This window comes from Embiotoca jacksoni, unplaced genomic scaffold (assembly GCF_022577435.1).
Source record: "Embiotoca jacksoni isolate LCO1_2020_lvr unplaced genomic scaffold, fEmbJac1.0.p SCAF_17, whole genome shotgun sequence".
In the NCBI taxonomy this organism is placed as follows: domain Eukaryota; kingdom Metazoa; phylum Chordata; class Actinopteri; family Embiotocidae; genus Embiotoca; species Embiotoca jacksoni.
In genome coordinates, this window is record NW_027185307.1 from 8631623 (window position 1) to 8659492 (window position 27870).

A 27870-nucleotide genomic window follows, 5' to 3' on the forward strand; every position below is an offset into this window, starting at 1 on the left:
AACGTCAGCGTACGGATCCGCGCCGTGACAAATGTATGAACTTCACAGTGTGTGTGTGTGGAGGAAATCAGGGTGTAGTGGCTCCTGCAGAAGCCGTCAGAAAACACTCTCATTAATGACCAATAAAGAGGGGCTGCTGAAGCATGACTGCAGGGGCATTCTCCGAACACCTGGATGATTGCGAAGCTTTGATGTCGGTTCTGGAGGAGGGGTCCGACAGGCCGGCTGCTGTGTTATTACTACTGTAATGGGACAGAGGGAGGACAGACCCTCTTATCACTCACACTCTGTCTTCTCCTTACATCTCCTCTGCTCTCTTCTCATTAAATACTCGTTCTTTTCTCCAACTCGTTTGACACATTCCTTCATTTTAAAGCTTGATTTCATTCACACAAAATATTGTAAATGATATTAACATGCATGTAGCCTGATACCAAACTTGTAATTCCTTCCTTTTCCCAGTCCCTCAGAGATGTGGACTTTAAGGTCAGATGTACCGTGGAGGAGAATTCAGTGTATCCCAGCGTCTTCTGTTAAGTGCAGCGATCCATCTTCCTGTCATTCTGTTATGATACTGTTACCCTGAAACAAACCCAGAGCTTCTGCATTTCCTTTGGTTTTTTAAAGAGCTCGATCCGCCCTCTCTGTGGGACAGTCTTATTCACCTCTGTATTTTATAGCAGGGATTGAATAAAATGTACCTACAGCTATATAAAGCAGGAAAAGAATATGATTTGTACTCCTGTTGGCATAGGTGTAGTGCTGACGGAGACGTTTAGCCTCTTTTTTTTCTCCAAGTGAGGAATCTTGATATCCATTGGAAGATATTTTTGTGGTTTTAAGTACCAAAAACCATCTTAGCATAGTTTAACGTCTCCCCTCTTAAGCTTCTCTCTAGACCTCTACCAAGAACAGGCTGATATCAATGATCCTCTTTTCTGATTGGCTGATTGACACATGCCCCGGTCAATCACAGGTTTTCTTTGGTCTTGAAGCTTTCTAGCTCTGCGGTGAAATGACTGCTCAGTGTGTCTTCCACTTTAAAGGTTGGGCAATGGGCCATGCTGATGGGGGACATATCACATGAGCGTGTGACATCACAAACTTACTGATATCCAAATGGCACTGTTGCTGGATACTGGCTGTGCATTTCTCTGTGGACTGAGTGTTTTGACACTTTTACAGTATTTATAGCAGCTACACCTGCTTTACAATCTCAAAAGAAATGGAAATTTCCCTTTTATGTTCTGTTTCCCTTTCTTACATTTGAAAAAAAACAAAACAGGTTGGCTTTACCAATTTTGCTATTTAACTCAAAACAACCCTTCAGACTGCCCATCTACTGAGTAATTTTGCTGTAACTTAGCCTCAAGTATTTCTATTAAGATTTCCCTTTCCTATTTCCCCCTTGTCCTCCCAGAGAGGCTGATCTGTTCCTGCTGGAGTCTCGCAGGCTGTGGGCGGCTGAGGAGGGCTGGCTGGAGTTTGACATCACTGCCACCAGCAACCTGTGGGTGATGAACCCGGTGCACAACCTGGGTCTGCAGGTCAGCGTGGAGACCAGCAGCGGTAAGAGATTCAATAACAAAGTTTTTTTTTCATGCGCTGCACACATAACATGAATCCATTGGTGAATAAAAAAAAATGTCAGTTTCTACCAGCTGCTACCAGCTGCTAGTTTGATGAAGTCACAAAAAACACAACTGAAAGCTGAATATATTTAGGACAACTTGCTGAAATCAGCATAAACTTGTGTAGTTTTTGAGTGCTGTGTTTTTCAAAGCAGGGCAGAGCATCAGCTCCAAGGAGGCGGGGCTCATAGGGCGTGACGGTGCTCTGGAGAAGCAGCCTTTCATGGTGGCATTTTTTAAAGTCAGCGAAGTGCACATCCGCACCGCCCGCTCCACCGGTGGGAAACGTCGCCAGCAGAACCGCAACCGATCCACGCAACCGCAGGAGGGATCCAGAGGGCCGGTCCCAGCAGGTCAGTCTAGCTCATCACGCAGCGCAACCACGAACGCAGTCAGACACGCAACTGACCTCAGCGTCACCTCAGCACATTTGTAACTGATGTCTGACCTGTTGAGATCAGCGGATGGGTCGCATGTGTTTGAAATCTGGTTGAAGTATTTCTCTTTGAGATGTGTGAAAAATTGGACATGACGTGTGCCGGATCTCTCTAATCAGGGCCCGTCAGATGAAAATTGTAGCAGAGGGATGATGTTCAAAATCAGTTCTTTACTGTAGCTTCTCTGTATGGATTCAGGAAACTACAGTGTATCCCAGATCTGCATCTCGAGCAGGGAATATAGTGGTTTTTTTTAGAGAAATATGTGTTATTTATGAAGGGGCTTTCTGCTGCACCTCTCCACACAGGTTGAGTTACACAGGTGGTGGGAGGATTTGGCTGCAAATTGAAGCCAAAGACCTCACAATAAAAGAGCAAAGAGTTTGACATAAATGGACGTTGTTTGGGGTGTAGTAAGGAGTTTAAGAACTTGGGCTCAAACATGAAAGAATATGTGTATGATAATAAAAGAACTGCCAGACTTTTATGTGGCCTTGTGGCTTAATTTAAGTCCACTATAAATGGTGTAGTAATTCTTACTATAAATTTGGGACACCACAGCAAAAGTGGCACAAAACCGTGGACTAGTTAATATCCAGTGATTTAGGGCGCAGACGGTGAATCCATCCTGACAGGTGACCTCATCCTCTGAACCTCCTCATCAGTCCTCCTCTTCCTACTCAGCGGATGATGTAATGAGCAGGTATAAGCCTGAAGTTATGAGCTCCGCAATCTTTTCAAATTAAATCAAACCCTAATCCGCCCACCTTTCACCTGCTGTGTAATTCTGGCCCGACTTTATAGCGCTTAATGCTAAGCTGCTCCTGTGAGGCTTCATTGTGTGACCACTGCAGTACATAAAGCTCACGCTCAGTGAGCCTGCTGTTAATATCGGTCTGATCCTCGCCTAATTTGACAGATGAACCTGTGCTATTACTAAGCATGTGCAGCACAAAGCGTTGAGCCATGCTACACAAAGGGTACCTAACTTTCAACATCAGCCATTGATGGCATACCTCTGACGGCTCCAAAAGACTCCCATTCAAAAGTGTCAACTTCTCTCGTGAAATGCAAAGTCGTAAATATCTTTCCACAAGTCGTCGTGGTGTCCTTAGCGGAATTGCCTTCCTTCTGATCAGTGTGTTGGTCGTATTAGGCCTCAAACAGAGGTATGTTTGGGGGGCCTGGGGTGTGCCTGAGGTGCAGTCAGGTTTTCGGTATAGATGGGAAGGCATAGTGTCAGATCAGATCCGTCCTTTGCTCCTCCCCACCTCGTCCAAATGTGGTCACTTCCAGCTCCAAAACAAAAACAACAACAGAGATGGTGACAGCAAAATGCCAGAATCACAAACCAATGAGTGACGTCGCGGTGGGTTTTCCACTTGGCGTTGGCACTGAACATTGGCTTTGGACATAAATTGTAAGGTGAGGAATTATGCAGTATGAGTACCGTAGCTAGGAATACTGAGCTGTGAGATCATATATAGAACTGATCAGAAAATACGTTACCTGGATCGCTTCTATACACTTCACAAGCAGCCAGCCTGAAGTCAGGGTGAACATAATTCTACAAATAGAAAGTTTACATAGAACCCTCTTCATAGCTGTATTTAAATATCTCAGATAAGATTATGTATCAGCTAACCTAAATTGTTTGGTCCAACAGCTGCCTAAAATTGGCGCACCTGCTTGCTGGACTCATCTATCATCAATCAGCCTGAGTATACTCGTCAAAAAGGTGAAAAAAAGGCTTAATAATAAAACGTCAGCAAATAAAAGAGGAGGGACGGTGGATGAGATCCTCTAACAAACACCGATCAGCCGGTCCAGCTCTTTCTGAGGAGCAGGTGACTTTTTCATTCAGTGCCTCGTGAGTGCTCGTGAGCCTTATGAAGCTTACCTGTGAATTCTGCGGGACACATTCAGGACCTCTGACAGCACACCTGAATAACGGGACTGGGTCGGATATCCAAGATACGCTGGAACGACCCAGAGGCGTGAAAATGCTGAGTCGTAAGAAGTTTTGACATGGTTGGTACTTCGTGGCTCCTCCTTGTTGTTGGTTGTCAATCATCATTCAGTTCATTTGAAAGACGCAATCCTCACTGCACGTCGTTAGTAAATCTGCTTGGATATTATTTTTTTTTGCGGGTGGTGTGAAGTTTGCACGTGATTTAACACACGCAGATCTTCAGTAAATCAGGCCCTTAGTGTACTAACACAGAGCTGCAGACGGCCCAGCTTGGCTTCGTACCTGAGAAGCGGTTTCCCTCTGCTTTGCTGTTTAATGGCTCTGCCATCTGCGCGGTACGCAGAAGTATCTGTAGGACAAGTTCACTTCTCTCTGCTGCTCTCTGCAAACCCTTCGCTGAGATTTGCTGGCTCTATATTCTGTTTGTTCAGAGCATCTTCAGTGAATCTCAGTAGGTGACAGCGCGCTGCTGTTAACACAGGCGGTTATAAGTTAAATTCCTGCAGGGCTCTTTCTTAGTAATTGCGTTAGATGAAAGCTTCGGCTGACACAACACAGAACAAAGACTCATCATTTGTTATGCTACAGGACAGTTAGAGTTTACCACATGTTCAGTTTTGGCTCCAGACCTGTACTCTCCTCTACCCAGCTGTCACCTTTGGCTCGAGATGTCCGAGGATGTCCTGATGAAGACTTGGAGACAAGATGTCTTTAAAGACAGTGATAGTGGGGTACACTAGTGGAACGGAGGGCTAAGATGTACACCATGTGCTCACAACGTGGACAGGAGCTTCTGTAACAGATGTTATCCCTGCTCTCTTCTAGTATATGAGTGAATATTTATGTTAAATATGTATTTATATATATATATATATATATGTATATATATATATATATATATATATCTATCAAACGGCTTATTTATGCAAATGAACAATGCAGGTTGTCTGAAGTCTGCTTTTATGTCCCTGTGTGTGCCAGAAGGATGAGAAAACGTTCAGTGAAGCGAATCTGCTCCAAAATCTGCTCTAACAACGACAATCTGTTAAATATGCGTCCTGGAGGATTGGACTTTACATAACCCAAAACATCAAGACCTCTCCGCCTCGCCACTCGGGACGGCTGGGAGTGTAAATATTTAGATCCGACACAGGAAGCAGGGAGGCCCCCCTCGCGACAGCCGTGTGTCCGCGGCCAGCGGAGGACGGCTGGGATTGGATGGGATGGGAGGATCCGTGAGGAATTCAGGAGGGCATATGGTTTCAATACCGCATCACTCACTCCAGAGACAGGGAGGAGGCCGCGATGGATGGGGAGAGCATCCGTCTTGTGGAGCGCTCGTGGGGAGAAGCAAAATGTGGACGTTGTCTCTCTCTCCCCCCCCACCCTCCGGTTTCTATTTGGCGCAGAGCTACAGTCAATCAGTTTCGGCCACCACACATCCAGCTAAAAGGAATATTTCACCGATAATTCCCCCGGATGCTTTATTCCCTAAAAACACGAGATCTGAGGCCGGAAGGCAGCGATGTGTTTGTTTTTAATTGCCGATGTGTGCACTGGCTTCTTTTGCTAGCGTGACTTAATTTACTGTGTGTTTTCTATAAATAGATTCCCTCCTCTGCCCCAAATTGCAGACTCCTGACCTGAGATTCACCAGTGCACTTATTTTACTGCATCTTTTTTATCAGTTTGGTGCCGTTTTGTCCTCATCTTCGTCTTCGGACCCATTTTGGACGATTTTCATGCCAATTTCATGAATTTGACTTCACTGCCTTGCTTTGTCATAAATTACCAAAAACCTCTCGCTCCGTCTGCAAAGGCTATAAAACGAGCTTTTAACTAGGAAACTTTATTTTCCCAACTGTAATCCCTGTGAGGTTTTGGACCTTGTTATTTTCTCATTCTCACAATTTTAGAAAGCTGGATTTAAAAGGACGTGATATAAAATATCTTCCAGATGACCAAAGAGGACAGAATCGGCCAAATAAATTTCTGCAGCATTAGCTTTGAGATCATGGGGTGATTATGACCGTCATAAATCATCTTTTGTTTTTCACTTTTTACTCTCAAAAGCACACAATATACAGAACTCGTGTGCTGAGTGTCCTCTTTGCTTGTTCGGTGGGTAAACTGGTCTTTTTAATGTACGTTTTCCATTATTTTGGAGTTATGTGGGAATATTTTTGACAACAAGCGTGATATTTCCTCCCACTCTGGGTGTGCCTGATGGAAACTGCTTTCTGTGTACCTTTGCCAAAAGAACAATACAACACCTTTAAAGGTAATTTGGGGTTTTGTGGGCGATGAAGGCTGGAGGAGGAGGTAATGGGAGTCGGGTTGGGCTTTGGCTGTGGGGGAGGTTAACAACCATCCGGGGAAGGAATATCACGTCCCGGCACAGCGCTGGCGGCCTGTAATTAGGTCTAGCCAGTCATTAGCTGCACAGCTAAAAGACTGACCAAGCTAACAGTATCGCTTAAAGAATTATAATAACACGGCGCTCAGCCAGCTGTGTTTTTTCATCTGTCGCTCCTCTCTCCTCCCTCCTGCTCCTCATCCTCCTCACTCCTTCCCCACCCGACCTCCTTTTGTTTACCGTTGGAGTAATTAGACATGGCGGAGCTCCCTCGCAGGGTTTAATAACCTCTGTGATGAAAGACAGGAAGAAAGATAAACTTCAGTCGTGGTGGGTTGGAGGGAAAGAAAAAAAAAAGAAGAGAAACGTCAGAGACAACAGTGACATTCTCCTTCCTGCGTCTCATTTTAAAGACCCAGATTTTATTTTAAACTTTGGGCCTATGGAAACCAACCTTTCTGTCACCACCACCACCACCACCTCTTTGGGAATTCATGTAATTGCTACTGTAGGAGCTGCAGTCTTTTCTCGCTCTTGAATTGAGAAATTGCCGGAGCAAACTTAAAGCGGAGCGGTTGAGACGCTGTGGCCTGCTCAGGTTGAAATTACTTTTAATGTCAAAATGTCACACTGGACCTAATACCGCGGTTATAACATCTGAACTGGCACTATTTGGTTCTTGTATTTTCGGAACAGCCTGTGATAAATATAATTTACGGCCGTTTCCTCCTGAAAGAGGCGCTGCTTAGAGAGTTTCAGGCCTTTAATGAACGGTAGGGAGTGTAGCGAAGGGTTAATATCAGCCCCGGACTCGTAGAGTATATTGAAAGTCTCCGTGTTAAAGAGCCACAGTGCTTGTGTTCAGTAAGGAGCCGTGTTTCCCCTGCTATTCAATAGACAGGGTGGGAACCGGCGGCCGCCGCCCCACCTCAATGAGTTCAATGTGAATCGGTTTTAGTGCAGACGTTTAGGGTCACGTGGTTGAATGGATGTTTGTCTTCTCACCGAGAAACATTTCCAGGTTAAACACTGTTAGGTAAGCTGCTGTAATGTGGCAGCGGAGCTCTGTGCCACAGTGTCCATTCACATTAACATGTCATTAAAGGAAATCCTGCTTTTTTTTTTCAAAGTCATATTCAAATATTTGGTCCTGACTGTAGCTCAGGAAGAAAGCGGAGTTCATAGTTTGGTTTCTAAAAGTCTCGTCCAGACATGTTGGAAGATACAGAGTCATGTTTTGCTGTGAATAATACTGTTTCATATGGACTGTCCTTAAATTACCTCATTAAGTATTCTTAAAATGACATGGAGATCTTCTCCCTTACTAAAAGACCCAGAATCTATTATTATGCAAATTATATTTATTCCTGAAGTTTTGTCTCCTTCATCACTGGAAGTCCACTCGTACGTATGTCTGCAATGCGGGATTTAAGTTTCCACATCACGCCGGTGTGAGTTGCTCATTGGACCGGGACGGCTTCCGAACTAGTCTCGATGTCATAAATCCTGCTCGCAGGTACACGCCTTAAACTGTAGGTGAACACAGAGGAACTTTCCACTTTGAGAGGAAGAGGCTGAAAACAGTCTGTTGATGTCGAACTGTGAACATACATCATTCTGTACCGAGAAGGTCAAACAGCTGAGAGACGTAACAATGACCGAGCGGAGGAGGAATTTTGGAGAACACATTCGTTAGCTTTTTTTTTTTTGCAGAGATTGCTTTCATAGTTGACCCTTCAATAGGAAACTACAACTAACAGCTACTGATCTTAGCACTGCTTTTTGTCTTTATGCTCAGCTAAGCTAACCGACTGCTGGCCAGGTTTTTCAGGAACAGACATGAGAGTTTTAGACAGAAAAACATGATTGTAGTTTAAGTTTTTTGGGGTAAACCCATGGCTCCAATATAAAGCTAAATTGGAATTCTGACATACTTATAATTACTATAATAGTAATAGTAGTAGCAGTATAATAGGTATAATATGTAGAGTGATTTTTTTTTTTCTCATCCCTTCCCACCTCTGCTCTCTGTCAAGGAAAGGAAACAGAAATGAATGGAAGCCTCATGGGAGCCGGAGCTCAGCGGTAGCTGTGTGGCATAAAATTTTTACAGGCAGGAAGGGGAGATGTGGTTTATGGGCACCACAAATCTGGGCCTTTACACTCAATGAAAGCCCACAGTAAATATCAGCTTTATTCCTCTTAAAGAGTCCCACAGACTGAACGCTGATGGCTTTGAAGGCCGAGAGGCGCAGGGAAAAGGAGTTGTGTGTGGAGTTGTGAGAAAGAGATGGAAAAGCAGTAGGATGCTAAATACTCTACCTTGTGCTGTACAGCAAAGCAAGGTAGTCTTTTAATGGTATTCTCATTTAGTTCAATGTATTTATATGTATTATAGGAATGAGCCGCATTTTAAATGCACATATGCTGCTCTGAACATTTACCGTGGTTGGCAGAGGGATTGAACTGGATCAGTGACTGCACAGGACGTTTGTCCAGTTAACCAATGTCACAGGAATTTAAACAGCTTGATCGATTTCATTACATCTTTAAATTCATAATTAAGATACAATACCAGTGTTTTTGATCAAACTTTGTCACACACACACACACACACACACACACACACACACACACACACACACACACACACACACACACACACACACACGCAGTCGCCCCGTGATTGAATGTTTTAACGGCTTCTGGTGTTGAGGTGTGACGAGTGTGCAGGCAGCGCTGCAGCTTCACTCACCCTCCACCCCGGGCTGGGATTTGACCCGAAGCTGAATGTCACGCATCATAAACTAGACCCGGATGAGGGAGTAGGGGGTCTGCATGAGAAAGTGTGTGTGTGTACTTAGAAGCTGTGTATAATTCTGCGTTATTCACAGAAACGTTCGGATTGACAGAAAAGCCCAAAGTTATTCAAACTTCAACGGTCCATGTTCCAATATGCACTCATAAATCTCTTTACATTACGTCTGTGGAGCCTTTATCGTTATATTATACTCAACTATAGTTCAAATCAGGTCACCCAAGTTTCTTAGCCAATCAGCTTTGTTCTTTCAATGCTATTTTTCCTCTGTCCTTGGATGCTTCCTGTATATAAACACTGTGCACAGTTTAACTGTTCCCCACAATGCTAAAAAAAAAAAAGTACTGTAAAATCAAGTGGATGTTTTTTTTGGTCAGTAGTATGGTCCAGCAGCTGGTCCAGGACCAGCCTGTATCCTCTTTAGTGAAGAGCTTCATACAGTAAATCTGTTAAATCCGAGTGCTCTCCGCTGTCCAGGACTCTGGAAGGTCAGTCGGTCCTCTGGGAGGCAGGATGAACATGTGACCCCACGTTTATGTGTCGTCCACACACACACACACACACACACACACACACACACACACACACACACACACACATGCTCGGAGCCAAACATGCATGCCTGAGTGCTCAGAGTACACTTGCAGGCATAAAAATATACACAGTTGCAAACACACACACACACACACACACACACACACACAGCATTGGCTGCTCATATATAAACTCTGTATTTCCACATTAGCAGGCACCCAGCGAGCGGCCCTTCCTATTGGAGAGGAAGGAACCTTAAACTCGGGAAACACCTGACTGTATCTGACGGTTACAGATGACCTTTTGACCTCACTGCGTCTCTGACTGCCGTGACCAGTCTCACCTCTCGCTTCCTTTTTCGTACAGAATTAATTCGTCTAATCAGATAACAGATTCGTGCTCTGCTGCAATAAAAAAAAGAAGGAAAGTCTGTTTCTATTAGAGAATTTAGATTACACAATTTTATTTGTATTATCAACTTAATCATATTAATGATTCTTATGTTTTTTTTAGATAGTGATTGGTAGATTTTCTTACATAAAGTGCATTCATATTGTTGAGCAGCTGCAGATCTTTAGTACAGGTGGTGGGAGCTGAAGATCAAACTCAGTGCCTCGCTCCATTTTTTTTTCTTCTCCTTTTCGCCTCCTCGTTTTTTTCACTGCGAGATGAATCCAAGGGACCAGTCCAACCTGCTCTCCCCCTCTCTGCCTGCGTCTCTCTTTATATTTGAGATGAGTCCAGCTAAAACACATGGGTCTGGGCAGTGGGTTTGAGCATGTCTGCTCAAAACCAAATTGAATTTGATGATGAAATCTTAATGCAACAAGCTCTGGTGGATTTAAATCACAAAGCTTGAATGGGGAGCTAAGTGGGTTTGGCTGCTACGCAGATAAACATCAGGCCACTTGCACGCGCGCGTGTGTGTGTGTGTGTGTGTGTGTGTGTGTGTGTGTGTGTGTGTGTGTGTGTGTGTGTGTATTTGTGCGTGTGCTGCAAAGTGCCACTAGTAATGAATAAGAGACGTTCAGATGTAGGGAACCAAAATCAATGACCCTTACATAATTGAAATGTGTTTGTATATACGTGTGTGTGTGTGTGTGTGTGTGTGTGTGTGTGTGTGTGTGTGTGTGTGTGTGAGTGTGTCTCCGTCCAACTCCAGCTGACTAAACAAGGCTGCTGTCGGTGAGTTGGTGAGGTGAGCGGCTGGGTGGTGTCTGTGACTGAGTGACAAATCCCCGACTGCAGTCTGACTCACTCTCACTGACAGACACGCACACGTGCAAACGCTTCTGGACAAAAATCTGAAAATGCGGTTGTGTGCATGTATTATATTGAATATGTTTTTTTTTTTATTTTCCTGTCTATATATGGTGAGGCAATAACAAAAAAAACAGTTTTGCATGACTTGACAGGATAAGAAGTTACAAACAGTACTGAAAAAGTAACAAATGTCAGTTTCGGATGAAACAGTTGCTCACAGACTTAAAGTTGTAATTTGTTTTCTTTGTTTTATGGGAAGTTCTCAAACAGGTATTATACTTAGTGAAACACTGAATCAAAAATTTTGATTGTCTGCTTCATGACAAGTGACACAAACATGCAACAAAAGCAGGTGAAATTATGGATTTTTCTATGGCACACAAGAGATCAAATCAGGCGAATGTGCATATGAATGTGCATCTTGAGTCACATGTGAGTTCCTCGTGTAGCCTTGACGACGGGATCGCGTATCTACGGGGAGGATCAAGAAAACCCGTGTGTGTGTGTGTGTGTGTGTGTGTGTGTGTGTGTGTGTGTGTGTGTGTTAGTGACAGAATGTGCTGTGATTGACTGCAACGCCTGCTCTTAACCTGCCATCCGCTCAGTCAAGCGTCTTGTCGCAGTCTGAGATGGCGGCCACAGAGAAACTTAGCTGAGCTAGCAGCAAGCTTTAAATTGTCTCTCTGGAAGCTAAAGAGACAAACATTTTACAAAATCACCCATCGGAGCAAATGGACTAACAGGTATTTATTGACTTTGCCAGCTGCCACAATTAATAAGCCCGTGCACTGGCTGCCTATCAGAACGGATTATAATGATACCATTGAATTTAAAGAAAAGCGATGCACGTGACTATATTTATGGACAAACTGTGTGTGGCCCTCAGGCCCCCAGTCATTTTCCTATTTTGCCCACTTGCTACTGAAGTTGAGTATCTCTGGTTAAGACGTGTTGGCTCGCCCAAGAAGCCACCCTTAACTTGCTCATGTGTGGCCGTGAGCGACAACTGGAAAACTGGATAAGAATCTTTCTTATTCTTTGGCCCCTAACCTTTTGCCATGGTTTGCATTTCCTCCGTCTCATTGTTCTCTCAGGGAGGTTAGCGATGAAAAAGTCATCAAAACAATCAAATCAACGAAGCAGGACAGAGAAAGCGAGCAACAAAGAGCCCTTGAAAGCTGAGTGGAAAGTCTGTGTCACCGCCTTGACTTCAGCGTGGTGACCGATGCCAGCAATGACCTCTTCAACTCAGAAAAACCAAACGTATACCTGGGACTGTCTGCAGCCCCGCCGCTGCTGGGCGGCCGCAGAGGGGAACACAGATAATTAAGAAGGAGCTGCAGGGCAGGAGAGTCCGTAAACACAGTTGTCACTGTCTCACCACTTCTGCTGTTGCCAAGTAATATGTGACTGCTGATGAATTCAATTAGGCAGGCGTTCAGATGCATTAGGCAGCAGATGAATGTGGAGCACGTAGAGCGCAGTGACCGCTGTAATGAGCACTTGTGCCTGAGCTCCGGTCTACGCCCTCGACATGTGTCTCCACCCAGTGCATTACACGAGGCGTGTTGTGTTATTCTTCTGCTCTCAGATTCACAATGTTATGTGTCATTTTCTCGGGATTTAATTGTGCATTTGTTTTTACATCATCATTTTCCCAAAGAAGGTTTTTTTTTTTTTTTTTGCCGAGTGAGTTTTTGTCCTTGTCATGCAGGGAGACATTTCAGTAATGCTAATACTAAGGCTTTTCTTCTCAAGTCTGAGACCATGTACAGAGGGAATCTTTAGCATTATATTATTATATTACAGATGATTTTGCAAAAAAATCATGCTAACCGTCCACTTTTATTTGTCCGCTACTTGATTGACTACGTGTGCATCTTGATGCAATTTCCTCATGATTTCCGCTCTTCTGTTTCAGATTACAACAGCAGCGATCAGAAGACAGCCTGCAGAAGACATGAGCTGTACGTCAGCTTCCGAGAGCTGGGCTGGCAGGTAAGTCCTCATAAACCTGTCTGCTGACAAGGTCCCGCTGGTCCTCACAGTGTCTCTCTTTAGGGACAGTTGAATTCTAATCAGTGTTCACCGACAGCCACATGCTGCATGTAGAACTTGGTACACAATGGATCCATGATATTGGATGTAAATCTACACATAATAATATTAAGTTCATTTGTAATGCTGTATGCACAGAAACCAGCAAAGACTGAGACATGAATAAGAATAAAAAGGGTAAAGTAATAAGGATGAATGTGGATTTCTTGCATAATCATGTCTCTTTTTCAGTATGTACAGTATACAGTGTGTGTGTGTGAGTGCTGGGGGAGTGACATGCACAAATGTTGGCACTAAATCTTTTCAGTGTCAGGATTTATTTAAACTGTTGTAAAAAAGTGCCTCTTGTAACGAAACACTTTGTAAGAGTTTGTTAGAATTTTAGCTATTTCAGCAGAAATATCACCTAATACGTCGTCTGATTTTCACAGTAGTCCTAAAAGTAGACACAGAAAACCTAATTTGATAAACAAGACTAAAAGATTATAATTGTTCATTTATTTATTGTGAAAAATGATCTAATATTTTGTATCTATGAGCAGCAAATGTGTGTGAACCTCTGGGATTAACAGTTAATTTAAAGGTGAAACCTGAGTCGGTTGTTTTTAGTCAGTGGGATGATGAACAGGTGTGAGTGGGAGTCCTGATAACTATCGCACACTTAGAAAGGTATGTCGAGAATAAAAACAGAAAATCACTCAAGTTCAAGGTAAAGGTTAAGGTTAGGCATTTAGGTGTTACGGACATGGTTATGTTAAATGATGAATGATGTCAACGACATCGGCTATAGTGTGTAAGGCTGTGTGTGTGTGTGTGTGTGTGTGTGTGTGTGTGTGTGTGTGTGTGTGTGTGTGTGTGTGTGTGTTTACTAGAAATCAGACAAGAGGAAGAAATAGAAGAGAAGCTGTGAGCTGTTAATACAGCACTGACATCTAGAGGGAGACTGCCAGCAATCACACACACACACGCACGCACGCACGCACGCACGCACCACTACTACTACTAATACAACCACTACTAATACTACCACCACTACTACTAATACTAATATACTACTAACACTAATATTACCACCACCACTACTACTAGTACTGTTACTGCTACTACTACTAGTTTAATGTAAACTTGATCTTGTATCCTTTAATCCAAGTCTTCATATACAAATCTTATGTACAAATTTTATGTTTTAAATTATGAGGACTTGCTTTTTCTCTTGTTTTTTGTGACTGTGTAAACCGATTTATATCCCCACAACACACACACACACACACACACAGACACAGGGGGGGAGCTGGGCAAAGAGAGAGAGACAGGCAGAAAAAGCGAGAGGAGAAAGACAGACAGTTTATTGACACAGACAGGAAGGTGCACTTGATAAAAACTCCAAAACAAGTCCAAATGAGGCGAAACATGCTGAGAATTTATCCGAGCAAAACATTGAGACACAGAAAGGAAGGAAGGAAGGCGGAGAGAAGTATTGCTTCCCTGAGTGATTTCCCAGACAGCAGCGTCGGAGCAGCGGTTTGTCCTCAGAGACGAGGTTAACCCTGAATCTACCAACACGAGTCAGGTGGGCTACTGACGAAGAGGACGGCCGACGTCGGGGCCCTCTTCACCCTTTTTGTTTTTTAGGAACAACTGCTGCCCACATACTCCAAACGCTTAGTGACATCGACTTCATGATTAAAATACCAGAAGAACTGATTTCATGTGTTTCTCTCAGGACTGGATCATCGCTCCTGAAGGCTACGCAGCCAACTACTGTGACGGAGAGTGCTCCTTCCCCCTGAACGCCCACATGAATGCCACCAACCACGCCATCGTGCAGACACTGGTAAGACCGTCCCACTTCAGTTTAAACACACTCACCGTTTCACAGACAGCAGTCATTTTCGGTCTGTCTCCGTCCTCCGGCAGGATCCTGTGGTGGCGCTCACACTGTTTGTCTTGTGGATGTAGAATCGGTGGAAATGGTGCAACAAGATGTAAAAGTGGCTTTCACAGAGTTGTGGTCATTTCCAAAAGATAACCGCAGCATGCTTATGCAACCTCTTCATAGATAGTTAGAGCGATAGATGCACTTTATTGAGCCCAAATTGTGAAATCTATGTCTGTATTGTTTTCTGTGGCCTTTTTATTGGTTTAAAGATCAATGAATAGAATTCCAGGTACTGTGAAGCATGTTAAGTTAAAGGGGCACTCCACTAATTTTCTGTGAAAACAGTTATATAATGTCTGTTGTGGCTCCGTAGGAGCATTTTTAAGTCTGACAAAATAACTTTGATGATGTCAAAGTGCTGTCATCAGAGTTGTTTTATACAGGTCACGAGAAACTGATGTTATGAACTTAAAGCTATTATGCGGGACCTTTAAATGAACGTTCATTACCTTTGAGTTGGCAAACAAGTTCACGTGATGATTTAGTCAATCCATGCCACGTAAATCTCACAGTAACACAGAGTTTCTAAATCTGATGGCTGGTGAGACACTCCCACACTGGCTGGATGAAGGCATCCTGAGCATTGGCTGCCCAATACTAACTTCCATGGGGATGAAATAATTCAGTCATGCAGCTCTTCTACAATTTCCAAAAGTTATCAGACCGAATGGATTCGATGCATTTATTCATGAAGTCATTTTGCAGAGGTTGTGATGCCTTTTATTTCATGTATCCACAATGTGTCCACCGTTTTACGGTCTCAACGGTGACTTGAGCACATTCCCACAGTGTTTGTGTGATTAGACAAAAGTTCTTCACTGCAGGTTTAACAAAATCAGGCCATGGTGTCCTCTGCTCTTAACCTGCCGCTCACAGCTTAAATTTTCTTTGCTGTGATTAAAGTCTGGAAATCCTGTTTGCATTAAAGTTTGCTCAGCCACTCTGAGCGGCCAATCAGGGACCAGTCACAGTGGCTGGGTGCGATGATGTAGTTATTGAGTTTTGGTGCATATGGTCAATGCTGATTGGTTAAAGGCTGCTCCAATAGTTTTCAACTTAACCCGCGGTCTACGCCCAATGGGATGCAACGACTGGAAATGATTCTCTCTGGAGCAAGGCCAGACCGTTATATTGACTCAGTGAATTTAGCTATCAGTTTTAAAATGTGCTGTACATCAGTCGTATTTGTCATCATTTTCAGGTGCACCTGATGAACCCCGAGAACGTCCCAAAGCCGTGCTGCGCCCCCACGAAGCTCCACGCCATTTCAGTGCTCTACTTCGACGACAACTCCAACGTCATACTGAAGAAATACAAGAACATGGTGGTGCGGGCCTGCGGCTGCCACTGACGCCTTCCAGTACTGCCAGTGCTTCATTTTAAAGTTGGGTGAGGTTGACCTCAGGAAGACGCCTGCAAGAAACGTCCACCCTGAAAGATCATCCGCTCCAATCATCTCGGACAGCTCAACTCAACACGTCCACCTGATAATAACACGGCATCAAACCAAAAGGGGACCAATGCAAAAATTATACCCGGAAACTTCCAGTGTGGAGCCACCAAGATGTGTCTCTCACCTTCTCTATTAGCTGTGGACGGGACTCTTCACTTCATGGGTCTGCAACTGAGTGAGTGAGTGAGCGTGTGTGTGTGTGTGTGTGTGTGTGTGTGTGTGTGTGTGTGAGAGGGAGGGGGAGGAGGAGGAGGGAGTGGATAAGTTTGTGTATCATATGTTTCTTGAAGTGTGTGTATGAATGCCTAAGAGGCTACTGCACCTTGTCCCTCACTGAGAGGGCGAGGGCCAAACTGAACTGTTGTGGGACCAGTCAGAGTGCTGCTTTCTTTCCCCCGTCTCCTCACGGACATAAAAAAAAAACAACAACAACGAAACAACCACACGGTGGATCAGTTCTCAGAGGAGGCTCCAATAGTTACTGATGAACGACTTCGCTACAGCTAATGACCCTGTGGGGTTTGTGGAAATGATTCGAGTCAGATGGGAAAATACAAACCGTTTTTTTTTTTTTTTTTCTTCAGTGGAAATGTTGCTAACCCAAACAATCTAATACTAACCGAGTGATACATTGGAGTCCGTACATTCATATATCCTTCCTCTTTCCTACTGTATTTTTCTTCTCAAGCCATATTTGCCTTCCCAAAATATAATATGGACTGAACCAAAGTGACCGCAGGCTATTTTAGCTGCGCGCTGCTCCAAATATCCCCCTCCGTGTCAATATTTGCCGGGCTCGGGCCGAGCTGCGACTCACCAAGCTGCTTCAACATGATGCATGTTGTGGCTAAACTGATGTTTTTCTCCAAAGAACCGAAGAATACAGCCTTATCCCTCCGACATACCACAAATGGCCATTTCCATGTCGCTGCACTCGCAAAGTTAACAAACGCTTCCACCCCTGAAAACCCATCAAGAGACTGTGGAAAAACATTTAGCGAGTCAAAAACAGCCGGCAGGACGGTTTCTGTCAGCTTTCTGAAATTAGCTCTTTGCTTTTTCAACCCCGAGGGTGAAATTATGTCGAGATTTGTGTCCAGCGGCAACGTCTTCCCGACTGAACACGTTACTGTGAGCTCTGAAAAATCTTTTAGAGATCGTATTTTAAAGAAAAACTAATACCAATAACAATCAAAATACCTTACGTGCCTAACCAATCATAAATTACAAAATATACCTCTGGTAAGCTGCTGTTTACATTTGTGATCATGTTTAGACTGTTTTTGTAAATACTTGTACATTCTCAGCTTATTTATTGCACCTTTTATTAAAAAAGAAAAGTCACATCATTATTAACAGACAGACTCGAGAACAAAATGAAAATACAAACTTATTTTTGAAAAAAATTTATTACGAAATCTCATGATACAACTTGCCATTATTCACTCTTTTTTTTTTTTGTACAAAATCTATGGGTGGTGCACAAACCACGACCCATGTAAAGGAAAAAAAAAAAAAAATACTTCCGTCACTGGAGTTCCTAAGACCATGTGCTATCCATAAAAACTTTTACTGACAAAAACCTGCTGTGTCTCGGACTGTTTTTGTACCTGGATTAGACAGTGAATGCACATAACCTGGGTCAAAGAGCGTTTGCATCAGAGCAGGTGGCTCCAGTTTACTGCAACCGGGTTCATTGCGCGGACTGAAAAAAAAAAACTGCAGATGCCATTGGACTCAGGTTTGTGACACTTTGAAAGTCAAAAGAGTGGGTGAACGTCTCTGCTGTCAGACAGTAAATCGTCCTGATATGTTTGGTTTGTTTGGAAATGATTCGGACCCACAGGTGCAGTCGCGGGACGGTTATAGGACGGTCGCTCGTCCGCCCGACCCGGAGCAGCGGTGAATGTTCCTCTCGGGTCCAACCTCGTAAGAATCATCACAAAGATGTCCCAACAAATGAAGCAGGTTTCTGCAGAGAGCTCAGATTAAGGGATAAGCAGAGTTCATTATTTTTTTTTCACGAGAAGCATCAGACTGCCCGTTTCGCCCCTCGACACTGGCTTCAAGTGACCCGAACCGTCACGTCCCGCTCCACCTACTGGTTTATGGGTTCCTAAATCTTGGGCCGGGCCTAATAAGTCTAGACATTCACGTGCTTTTCATATCAACAGCGGGCACTTTTAAGCAGACTTGCGCAGCAAATTAGATCCATTGCTAATGAAGCAAAAGGAAAATGAACAGGATAGTAATTGAAAACGAGTTCAGTAACAGAGAAATGGGGCAGCATGGTCCGGGCCTGAGACTGAGTCCTGGGAGGAGTCGAGAGGCACTCAGGAAGATCGCTGGAGTCAGAAAAATGTGTTGGGATGATTTCTTCACTTTTAAACAAGCACTCAGAATCTACGCATCATATATGACATGTTTATGATCCATGATCTGACTCCTGTGATAACAACTCCTTGACAACCTCTTCTAGTCTGCGTGGGTGTTTCCCTGAGAGTTAAGTCAGACAGGCCATCGCTGGCGTGGATATGAAGTACCCTCAACTTAACGCTCAACTTCACATTGTGGTGCTACAGCCTTTACAGCCTTTGGAGGGACAGTACCGAAACATTAATGGCTTACAATTTACCAACAGATCCCATGATACAATTTAGCAAAAAAAAAAAAAAAAAAAAGAAAAAAATAATCTACAGAAGTCAGAAACAATGTTGGTGTTTTTTTTTTAAAACAGGCAGAAACTTCAGTGCCCCCCTTTGTAATCAAGACAACTGTGCGAGGAGTTGTGGTTCAGATTGATAGAGCAGTGCTTCCAAAGTGGTTGTCAGACATATTACTTAAGTTGCAGACCCAACTGACACCGTGCGATCTCCAGTAGATTTAAGGTTGGGGGGATACATTCACATCCCAACCACTCTACCAGGTTATTGTGTCCACTGGACACAGAGGAGACGGCATCGGCCGGCCGCTGACTCCTTTCTGAAGAGAGTGGAGAGAGAGAGAGAGGGAGAGAGGGAGAGAGGGAGGTTTGGCTGCTGGAGGAGATCCAGTGGTGTCCTGTGCAGTGAGAAGAGTAGAGTGGTGGTGAGTGAGCGCCGACTTTGCCGTTCCTACAGCTCATCTCTCGCCTGCCTCATCACGAAGTTGTGCAGACTCTCCACGTCCCGCCCGCCGTCATGCTCGTCACCCTGCTCGCCCGCTCTGAAGAGGATCAGGGTGGGGTAACCGCGCACCTGCGGGGCGAGGGAGGCGTGCTGTCAGCCAGGAAGTGCACGGCGTCGACGTATTGAACAATGCATATGACTAAATCATTCTTGAGTGACAAAGTTAAAACAGTCTCGTGGTTGAAATCCACGTTTAAAAACTTTTTCAAAGCATTCAATTCAATTTTGAAGTATTTTTTTGATTGTGAAAAATAAAATTCTGTTACCTTTTTTTTTTTTCGTTATGCTGGTATCCGTCGGCTAAACTGTTCATTTTCAGGTGTGTAGTTTAACAGTCGAACACCTTTTTTCTTCCACGAGATAAAAAATGAAGGTGGAACTCAAAAGTCCTGCTCTTGATATTTTATTATTCTTTATTTTATTGATTTAATGTGATTGAGCTTTTTGTGACTTTATTAAAAATTGGATTTAAGGAACGTTAGACGACACCGCTGGCTTCCCTCCCGGTAACATCATTCAAACTCTACATATAATTAAAGCTAATAGTGTGTGTGCCAACACTTCTCAACCCACAACAGTGTTCAACCTGCTTTAGGCTTTTAGTCTGTAGCTTCTAATTAAAGTGAGGCGGTCGTATTATTTTATGTCTGTGAGATAAACCAGCAGCTTAGTTTTATGACACTTCCTCTTGGAAAAAAAAAAAAAAAAGCTGACCGTATGTGAGCGTGTAATATATCCATGTTGTAGACATACGCTGGCGTACTGTGTAAAGTGTGGATGACGTGCAGCTGCACTTACAGAGTACTTGTTGCAGATCGTGCGCTCGACGGTGCAGTCCACTTTGGCGATCTTGACGTCGGTGAGACCAGGAAACTCCTTCTTGGAAAGATCCTCCCACGTCGGAGTGAGATTCTTACAGTGGCCGCACCTGGACAGCCGGATAACACAAGAGTTTTACATCGCTGCAAAACTGACTGGCAGTTTGTTTGCAGGAAGTCCTGCCAGTGTTTGGCACACATTTCAAATTCAAAGTGTCTAAAGTTGACATCATTTCTCGCCATGATTCTGTATGTTCTTGTTGGTTTTTTGAACTCTGCAGGTAAAGTACGCAGGCCAACTGGTCTGTAAACATTTATTACTAAAGTCCATTATGATACGTTTAGTTTTTATCTCTACAAAAACATGCTGTTAATGCAGCAAGTTAGACAAATTATTTTCAACGGGACTTCAGTTATATATGACATGCCAGAGGGCTTTTAATTTGAAATGAGGGCTTTTAATTTGAAACGGATACAGGAAAGAGAACATTTCCGTTGTCGACCAAAGGTCAGTATTACTTGATACTTGGATTAAGTTTTACTGACGTGACGGAGTGCACACAACTATATCAGCACATAACTGTTTCAGCTTTTTGGGTCACTCGTTACAACACTGATGATCTTACCATGGAGCGTAGAACTTGATGAAGGTGAAGCCTTTGGCTACCGTCTCATCAAAGTTGGCCTCAGTCAGAACCACCACGCTGGACTGCAGACAGCAACATGAACTTTGAATTGTAGGGATCCATGTTCACCTGACCAGAGCATTCATTGTGTACTGCAGGTAGTGAGGATTTGTGAACCATGCGCATTGATCATGATCACTACTGATGCCCACATAAAAAAAAATTTAAAAAAAGTGTTACACAGTGGTGACCGACTTCATCAGGATGATCACAGTGAAACACCACCAGCCTGGATCAACACACGAGGAGAAGGTAGACCGCTGCTGGGATTCAGTCAGTCAGTTCTGTGAAATTCTGGCTTCAATCAGCAGGAAGCAGCTCAGTTTACCAAAATAGAAGTTAAGTGGGTGCTAAGTTCAGAGATCTGCTGTGTAACTTCTGTACGAGGAGCTGTTGGCTCCAGTCCAAAGAAACATCAGTGGTTGTGCAGTAGCATGAAATAACCTTCTCTCTTTTTACAGCTGCTCGTGAGCAGCAGATTGACAATGAAGATACCCTTAAGAATAATGCAGGCGCTGCAACCTTTTAATTCCGGCTTTCATCACAGATGGATCAGAATAAATCTACAAGTGTGATGTCGAAAACCTGTCAAGTACCTCACAAAATGATCTGCATGATGGATCGCCACTGTGGGCAGTGACTGAAGATTCAGAGTCTATAAACACCAGCTCAGGCTGCAGTGCAGTTATCTCAAGATGCAGCTTAAACAGGCCACACAGAAAACAGCATGATATATTTGTGTCGTGAACACCTACCTCCTCCTCCTCCTCTTTGGCTGGTTCATCAGTGGGGATCTCATCTGCTTTTTGGTCCTCAATTGGTTCCTCCTCCTCCTCGGCGATTGCAGCCTTCAGCTGGTTGTCCACAAAATCTTTGAAGGAGTCCAGGTCCCTCTTTCCTTTGTACTGTTCCGTCTACAGAAATACAACCAATACAACAATTAATACCTTATGGCAACTAAGATAACTGTGTGTGTGTGTGTGTGTGTGTGTGTGTGTGTGTGTGTGTGTGTGTGTGTGTGTGTGCATTTGAATTTTTTTGGATTGAGGATCACGTAGGTGCCAATCAAACATGTTTTTCTCTCTGACCTCTGGATCTTGACAAGAACTCAGAGGTCTGAGCTTCCTTTAGGGAAACACTGGAAGAACCAGACTCTTATTTACACATTAAGAACTCAACACAGTTATTTTTACTGACCGTGATCATCAAGAATTTTGGAATCAACAATGAAAATATCAACTCTTCGCTGCTGTGATGAACCCACCCATAATCTTTTCTAAGTATGTATTTGTTTTTGTTTTTTAAACTATTTCGGAGACCGCAGTATGATGTAACATAATGGAAGCTGTTAGTTTGCAGTAAATGTGAGAAAAGTGTCGAGGAGAAACAACACAACAGCCACCGTAGCAGAAGGTTCACACGCAACCGGGCTGAGGAGTAAAAACACTGTTCACGCAGAGCTCATTTGGCATTTGGGAGACACAACTGGTCCCAAACATCTTCGGTACCTTCTGTCCGTTGTAGAAAAAGAGCAGTGTGGGATATCCTCTCACGCCGTTCTCAGAGCACACCTCGTAGTGCTGCGTACAGTCCACCTGCATCATAAATATAGGAACATCTGTTATCAAATGTCACTGCTAACATTGAGCCTGTGTTGATTTATTAACGCGGTATGCAAATAGGCCATGTGGTTCGCATCCTGTTTATCAGACAGAGAACAGGATCACCGCCCTGATAAAGCAAAGTAACTTCCATTGAAGAGAGAAAATGGGAGTCCTGCTTCAACATTGTGAAATCAGTGTTTGCTTTTAAAAGTGTGTCACACACACACACACACACACACACACACACACACACATTACATTACAGTAAAGACATCAGCTGCCCTGATGTTAGTTGGGGCTGGATATCCTTTGAAAAAAAACTTTCGGGTTCCTGAACAATAGTTTTTTTTTTCCATTTCTATTTTTATAAAAGCCATTCTAAGAAAACGAAAATTACAGTACAAATGTTTTTTTTTTTATGCAGTTTAGCAAGCAGTGCGGCACAAGTGGCAGCGTAAATGAGGGCGAGCCGTGTGTTTAAAAATGAAAACATGTCAGTGTGGATGTGACCTCGGTATCTAAAATTGGTACTGAATGACGAGGCATTTTTTCTTTTTTCAACGAGATTGTACTGAAATAATTCAGTCTGTGCCATAAAAGTAACAAAGCTCAGTACCCGGCCCTCGTCACAGTATCCGTTGTTGTATTGATTTCATATCTGATCCGTGTGGACGGGTTCAGGAGCCTGTGCAGGACCCACCTTGCCGATCTTTATGTCGTCAGCGTGCTCAAAGGTGGTGGCCAGCTGCTCCCAGGTCGGAGCCATCGCTTTGCAGTGGCCACACCAGGGTGCAAAGAACTTAACAAAATGGGCGCCTAAAACAGGAGGAGAAAAACAAAGTGCAGATCAATAGCAAGAAAAGTATACACAGATGGAAGACAAAACAGAAAGAAGAAAAGAAAATGCCCTGGCGTGTCCAACATAATTACTAATTTACAAAGTTCTGTACTGAAGTGAGCCTCAAATTTATAGGGTCAGATTTTTGATTTGACGAATGTAAAACTCACCACAGCCTGCTGTAAATGAAAATATACACTTCTTACAGGTTATACGCAACCAATTACACAACGTTTACAGCCGCTCTGTTGCCAAGAAGTGAAGGTGGGACCTGTAAACACTGCTTTAAAAATGCCTATGTCATATCCTGCCTTTTTTCGTCTCCAAACAAGAAATCATTTATTTTTCTTCAAAAGCAAAACATTTGACTTCAGTGGAGCTTAAGAGACGCAGTTTCGACGAGACAATTATCGTTGAGCACTGTTTATTTTTGCAGTCGTTTGTCTGAAATTGCAGAAACGTGAGGTGACAGACAGGAGACGAGGGGTTTTGCAGTCGGTACGTGTTGACTGGCTCTCAGTACTTCAGTTGAAATGTCAGCTATGTAAATTGAGGCAATGAAGTGTTTCCATTTTCTAATGCAAATCCAGAAACACTACTGAGAATAGATTTAAAACATGACGAGCAAACAGAAACTATTCCTCATATGTCAGGATGCAGCTGCATAGGTACAACAGAGAACTTACTTAACTTTGTCACATTATAATAAAGAATTAAACAGTATATCTCATCCTAGATCCTTACCTTTGGCTATGTGGGCCTTAAAGTTGAGGGCAGTGAGGTCATACAGGCCCTGTTTGGGCTCAGGGGCTTTAGGAGGCTCCTGTTCACTCTCTGGTTCCTGCAGGGCGTTACAACAACAAGCATGAGTCACCATTCCTGCACTGCAAATGACTGGTTTGAAGACCTGAGGTGGTGCACAGATGAAATGAATGAACACAACTCACCGAAGGCTCCTCCTGGACCGTCTTCAGCATCCAGGTCTCCAGAGACGGCAGATCTCTGGGACCTTGGTACTTAACGGCTTCCTGGTCTGGCTTAAACAACTTCAGCCTACAGGGACACAAAACATGGTTTTTTTTTAAATTTTTTTTATTGAATTGCATGTTCAGTAGCATCGCAAACATATGATTCAAATCTACAGTTTGACATAAAATGTTAAAGTCAATGGTCAGGGTCACGGGCCATAGTAATGTTTTGTTATAAAAACAGACATTCTGTCAATCATTATCAGGTGTTTGCTGTGTTTGCAGGTTCACGATGCAGTCAGCAACATCCAAGATTTAAGAGGATGTCATTAAGATAGTGGCAGAATATTCAAGTAAATGCAGGTAAATGTGTCACTTCTCTGTCAATCAGTGATTACTGTTTACTTCTGCACTGTAAGAGGTGTTTTAAACACTACTGCATTATTTTTAGTGAGAGTTATGTTTCTGTAAACTGACCTGGAGAATTTAAATGTCTTGGCTGATCTCGTCGGGGCCGATAAATTAATCGAAATCGATAAGGTCCAGAAATAAGACGGCTTGATAGCAGGTGTGTACTTACGTGGGGTAGCCTCTAACACCGTGGATATTGGAGCAGAACTTGGTGTCCTGGACGCAGTCTACTTTCACCACATAGACCGGGGGCTCATCCATACTGTTGTATTTTTCTGCCAGTTCGTTCCACACCGGCTGTAACCTCTGGCAATGGCCACACCTGAACACAAGAGTGGCAGTGGTGGGTTGATTTGGGACAGTTCGTGTGTCCATCAGCATTATCAGCCCTGCATGGAGCACTGGTGTTGCACTGTAATTGGTTTCAGTTCTGATATGGTGGCAAAAAGGTTGTGCGGACAGAGATTTAGTGAAGCTGTAGCCTCGTAGTCATTTAAGCCTAAAGTGTTTAGAACTGGGTCCTCACACCACTGGCCTGAAAAAGTGTGTGATGAGTCAAAATGTGGAGGTTCAATTTCCCTTTCTTGTATTTTACATTTCATTTTTCATTTAGCTGATGCTTTTATCCAAAGCAACTTACAACAATTTTTTTTTTTAGGGTTCAGTGTCTTGCTCAAGGACACTCAGGCATGTGGACAGGAGGAGCTGGGGATTGAACCACTGACCTTCTGATTAGTGTGCAACCCACTCTACCAACTGAACTCCTTTAATGAATACAATCATAAGTGATGTGAATGCAAGTCAATGAACATGCAAAAAAAAAATAGAAAATCGAGCTGAATCATGTTGGTCATATTGTTTTACTGCAGTAAAAGACTATAAAAGGGCAAAATTTAGAGCAAGCAGAAAGACATTGTTTGCACATCTATGGTTACTCAGTCCATGTGAATATGTCCAATGTGTGTGTGAGACAAAGGACTGCAGATCCTCTTGGGAGATACTGAAGTTATGGTGTAGTGTTCAACTCAACAAAGAGCTGAACTTCTGGTTTTATCTTTAACATTCAACATTACACTGCACCGTGATCAAAAATATATATTAAATGAACTCCTCAATGTATTGTGAATCTCTGAAAAAACATCAGGGACCTCTAAGGGGTCCGTGGACCTCCGTTTTGAAACCACTGACATAACATTAGTCAATCAGTGCATGCCACGTAAGCGCAGCTTCCCAAACCACAACTTTTAACTTTTAACACGTCTGCTCCAAATGTGGAAACGAGAAGGATGACCGTTTTCTTTTAACATCCACGTACAGCATTCAACGTTGACGAATAACTTTTCAACTCCATGTCTGCAGCTCGTGAACAGTTAGCACGACCAGCACCGAGGCCCACGGAAGAAAAAGTCTTTCAGTCCTCCAAGATGCACTTGGATGTTTAGCATTGCTAGTTAGCAGCTAGGCTAACGGCGCCGGGTTATCTAAAGGCAGTCGGCTAAGCGGCAACTAGCGTCCTTGCTAATTTGCCGGTCGGCTTTAAATCCGCTGCAACAGGCGGGTTTTCTCTTATTTTCCGAGTTTGAGGAGGATATTGAGGGGAAGACCGAGGTTACCGTCGCTCGGTTCATGTCACGTCGTCTGGAGAAACTTGGTAACTGTTCACTTACCACGGGGCGTAAAACATGACGAAGTGGGGCGCAGTGGGCACCGCTTCGTTGAACATCTCCACCGTGTACGTGTGCTTGGCGTGCTCGTCTTCGTCCGCATCGGCGTCGCAAAATCCACGAGCGAACAGCAGCGACAAATAAATAAAACGCAACGCGAAGGGTGTGCAATGCGGTGCTGAAGCCATGGCTGGATCTCGGTGGGGTGAACGGTGTCCCTGCTGGCGCGAGAAGACCGAGGTGGAGCGAGCACGCCCCTCCAGGAGGCTCCGCGTAAAGCTGTGCGAAACTCTGGACGGGACGACGCGCACACGTCGTGTCGCTCTGTGGGACAGCCTGCGAGCGTTTTGCAACTTTATCCGACGTGACCGGTTCAAAGGTTGGGTTTCTCCCGAAAGCCCCAATTTTCAGAGTTATTCAACTTCAGTTAGAAGAGGACCAAATGTGGAAAATCACTCAGGGCCATCCCGGATATTTTTTGTCAATTAACGGTTACAAATGACGCTCATACTTCCAGTGTATTGGTCACGGATATGTTGCCACAAAGAACAAACTAGTCATCCTTTTTTTTTTCTTCTTTTTTTTTTTTTTTTTTTTCAGTTTAATCATATCAATTTCAGACAGAAGTTGGTGGTGGTTATGTTTACAAGGCTCGATACAGAAGTGCATAAAGGTACATTTAAAAGACCAAGACGATATTTTACTGACAGGTTCATCACCACAAACAAAGAAAAAAAAGATGACTAGCCTATAGTAAAACAGTTTCCATTAGACTAATAATAGATGGGCCTGTTCCTGATACTATACAAATTACAAATTACTTACAGCAGGTCCATATCTATATTTTTTAAAAGGTAAAAAACAGTAAAACAGCATCCAGACTAACTGTCTGGCCTGTTTGAATCATCATAAACAGATCTTTAGTCTTGAATTGTTGCAAAGATAGCATTACATGCCTCAGTCAGGTGATATACCACAATAGAAATATCATACATACAGATTTCTGTCATGTTTAAGCCTGTCTGTGTCAGTGCCTTGATTTTGGTATTTCAATATAGTTTTGAGACTGCTTGCTTTTGCACAGAGGTATGCCTCAGGTTTGAATGTCAATGGATTGCGAGCAAACTGCAATACCTCAGTGGGAGCTGAAGACTTGAAATTGCTCATTTCAGTTTTTTGTCCATTTGGTCACGGTCTGTCATGTGTGCCCTAGGTGTTGTGCTCATGAATGCAGGCCTACTTTTCTTCCCCAC

General features: G+C 43.5%; 2 protein-coding genes across 2 annotated transcripts in view; one reads left to right on the plus strand and one right to left on the minus strand.

Annotated features, from left to right (window-relative positions):
• The window catches only part of bmp6 (bone morphogenetic protein 6), a 49545-nt gene extending 31502 nt beyond the window's left edge, over nt 1-18043 (plus strand). The window contains exons 3-7 of the mRNA XM_069151490.1: nt 1421-1569; nt 1787-1984; nt 12933-13009; nt 14793-14903; nt 16210-18043. Of these exons, the coding sequence (XP_069007591.1) occupies nt 1421-1569; nt 1787-1984; nt 12933-13009; nt 14793-14903; nt 16210-16359 (685 nt within the window). The 3' untranslated portion in view covers nt 16360-18043. The remainder of the gene's footprint in view (nt 1-1420; nt 1570-1786; nt 1985-12932; nt 13010-14792; nt 14904-16209) is intronic.
• On the minus strand, nt 17852-26913 carry txndc5 (thioredoxin domain containing 5). Its single transcript, XM_069151491.1, has 10 exons — nt 26621-26913; nt 25123-25275; nt 24522-24627; nt 24319-24415; nt 23437-23552; nt 22641-22727; nt 21888-22046; nt 21073-21155; nt 20427-20556; nt 17852-19697 (listed from the first exon to the last, which is right to left on the minus strand). The coding sequence occupies exons 1-10, from the start codon at nt 26803-26805 to the stop codon at nt 19575-19577; spliced, it is 1239 nt and encodes a 412-aa protein (XP_069007592.1). The 5' UTR covers nt 26806-26913; the 3' UTR covers nt 17852-19574.
• Nucleotides 26914-27870: the final 957 nt, after the last annotated feature.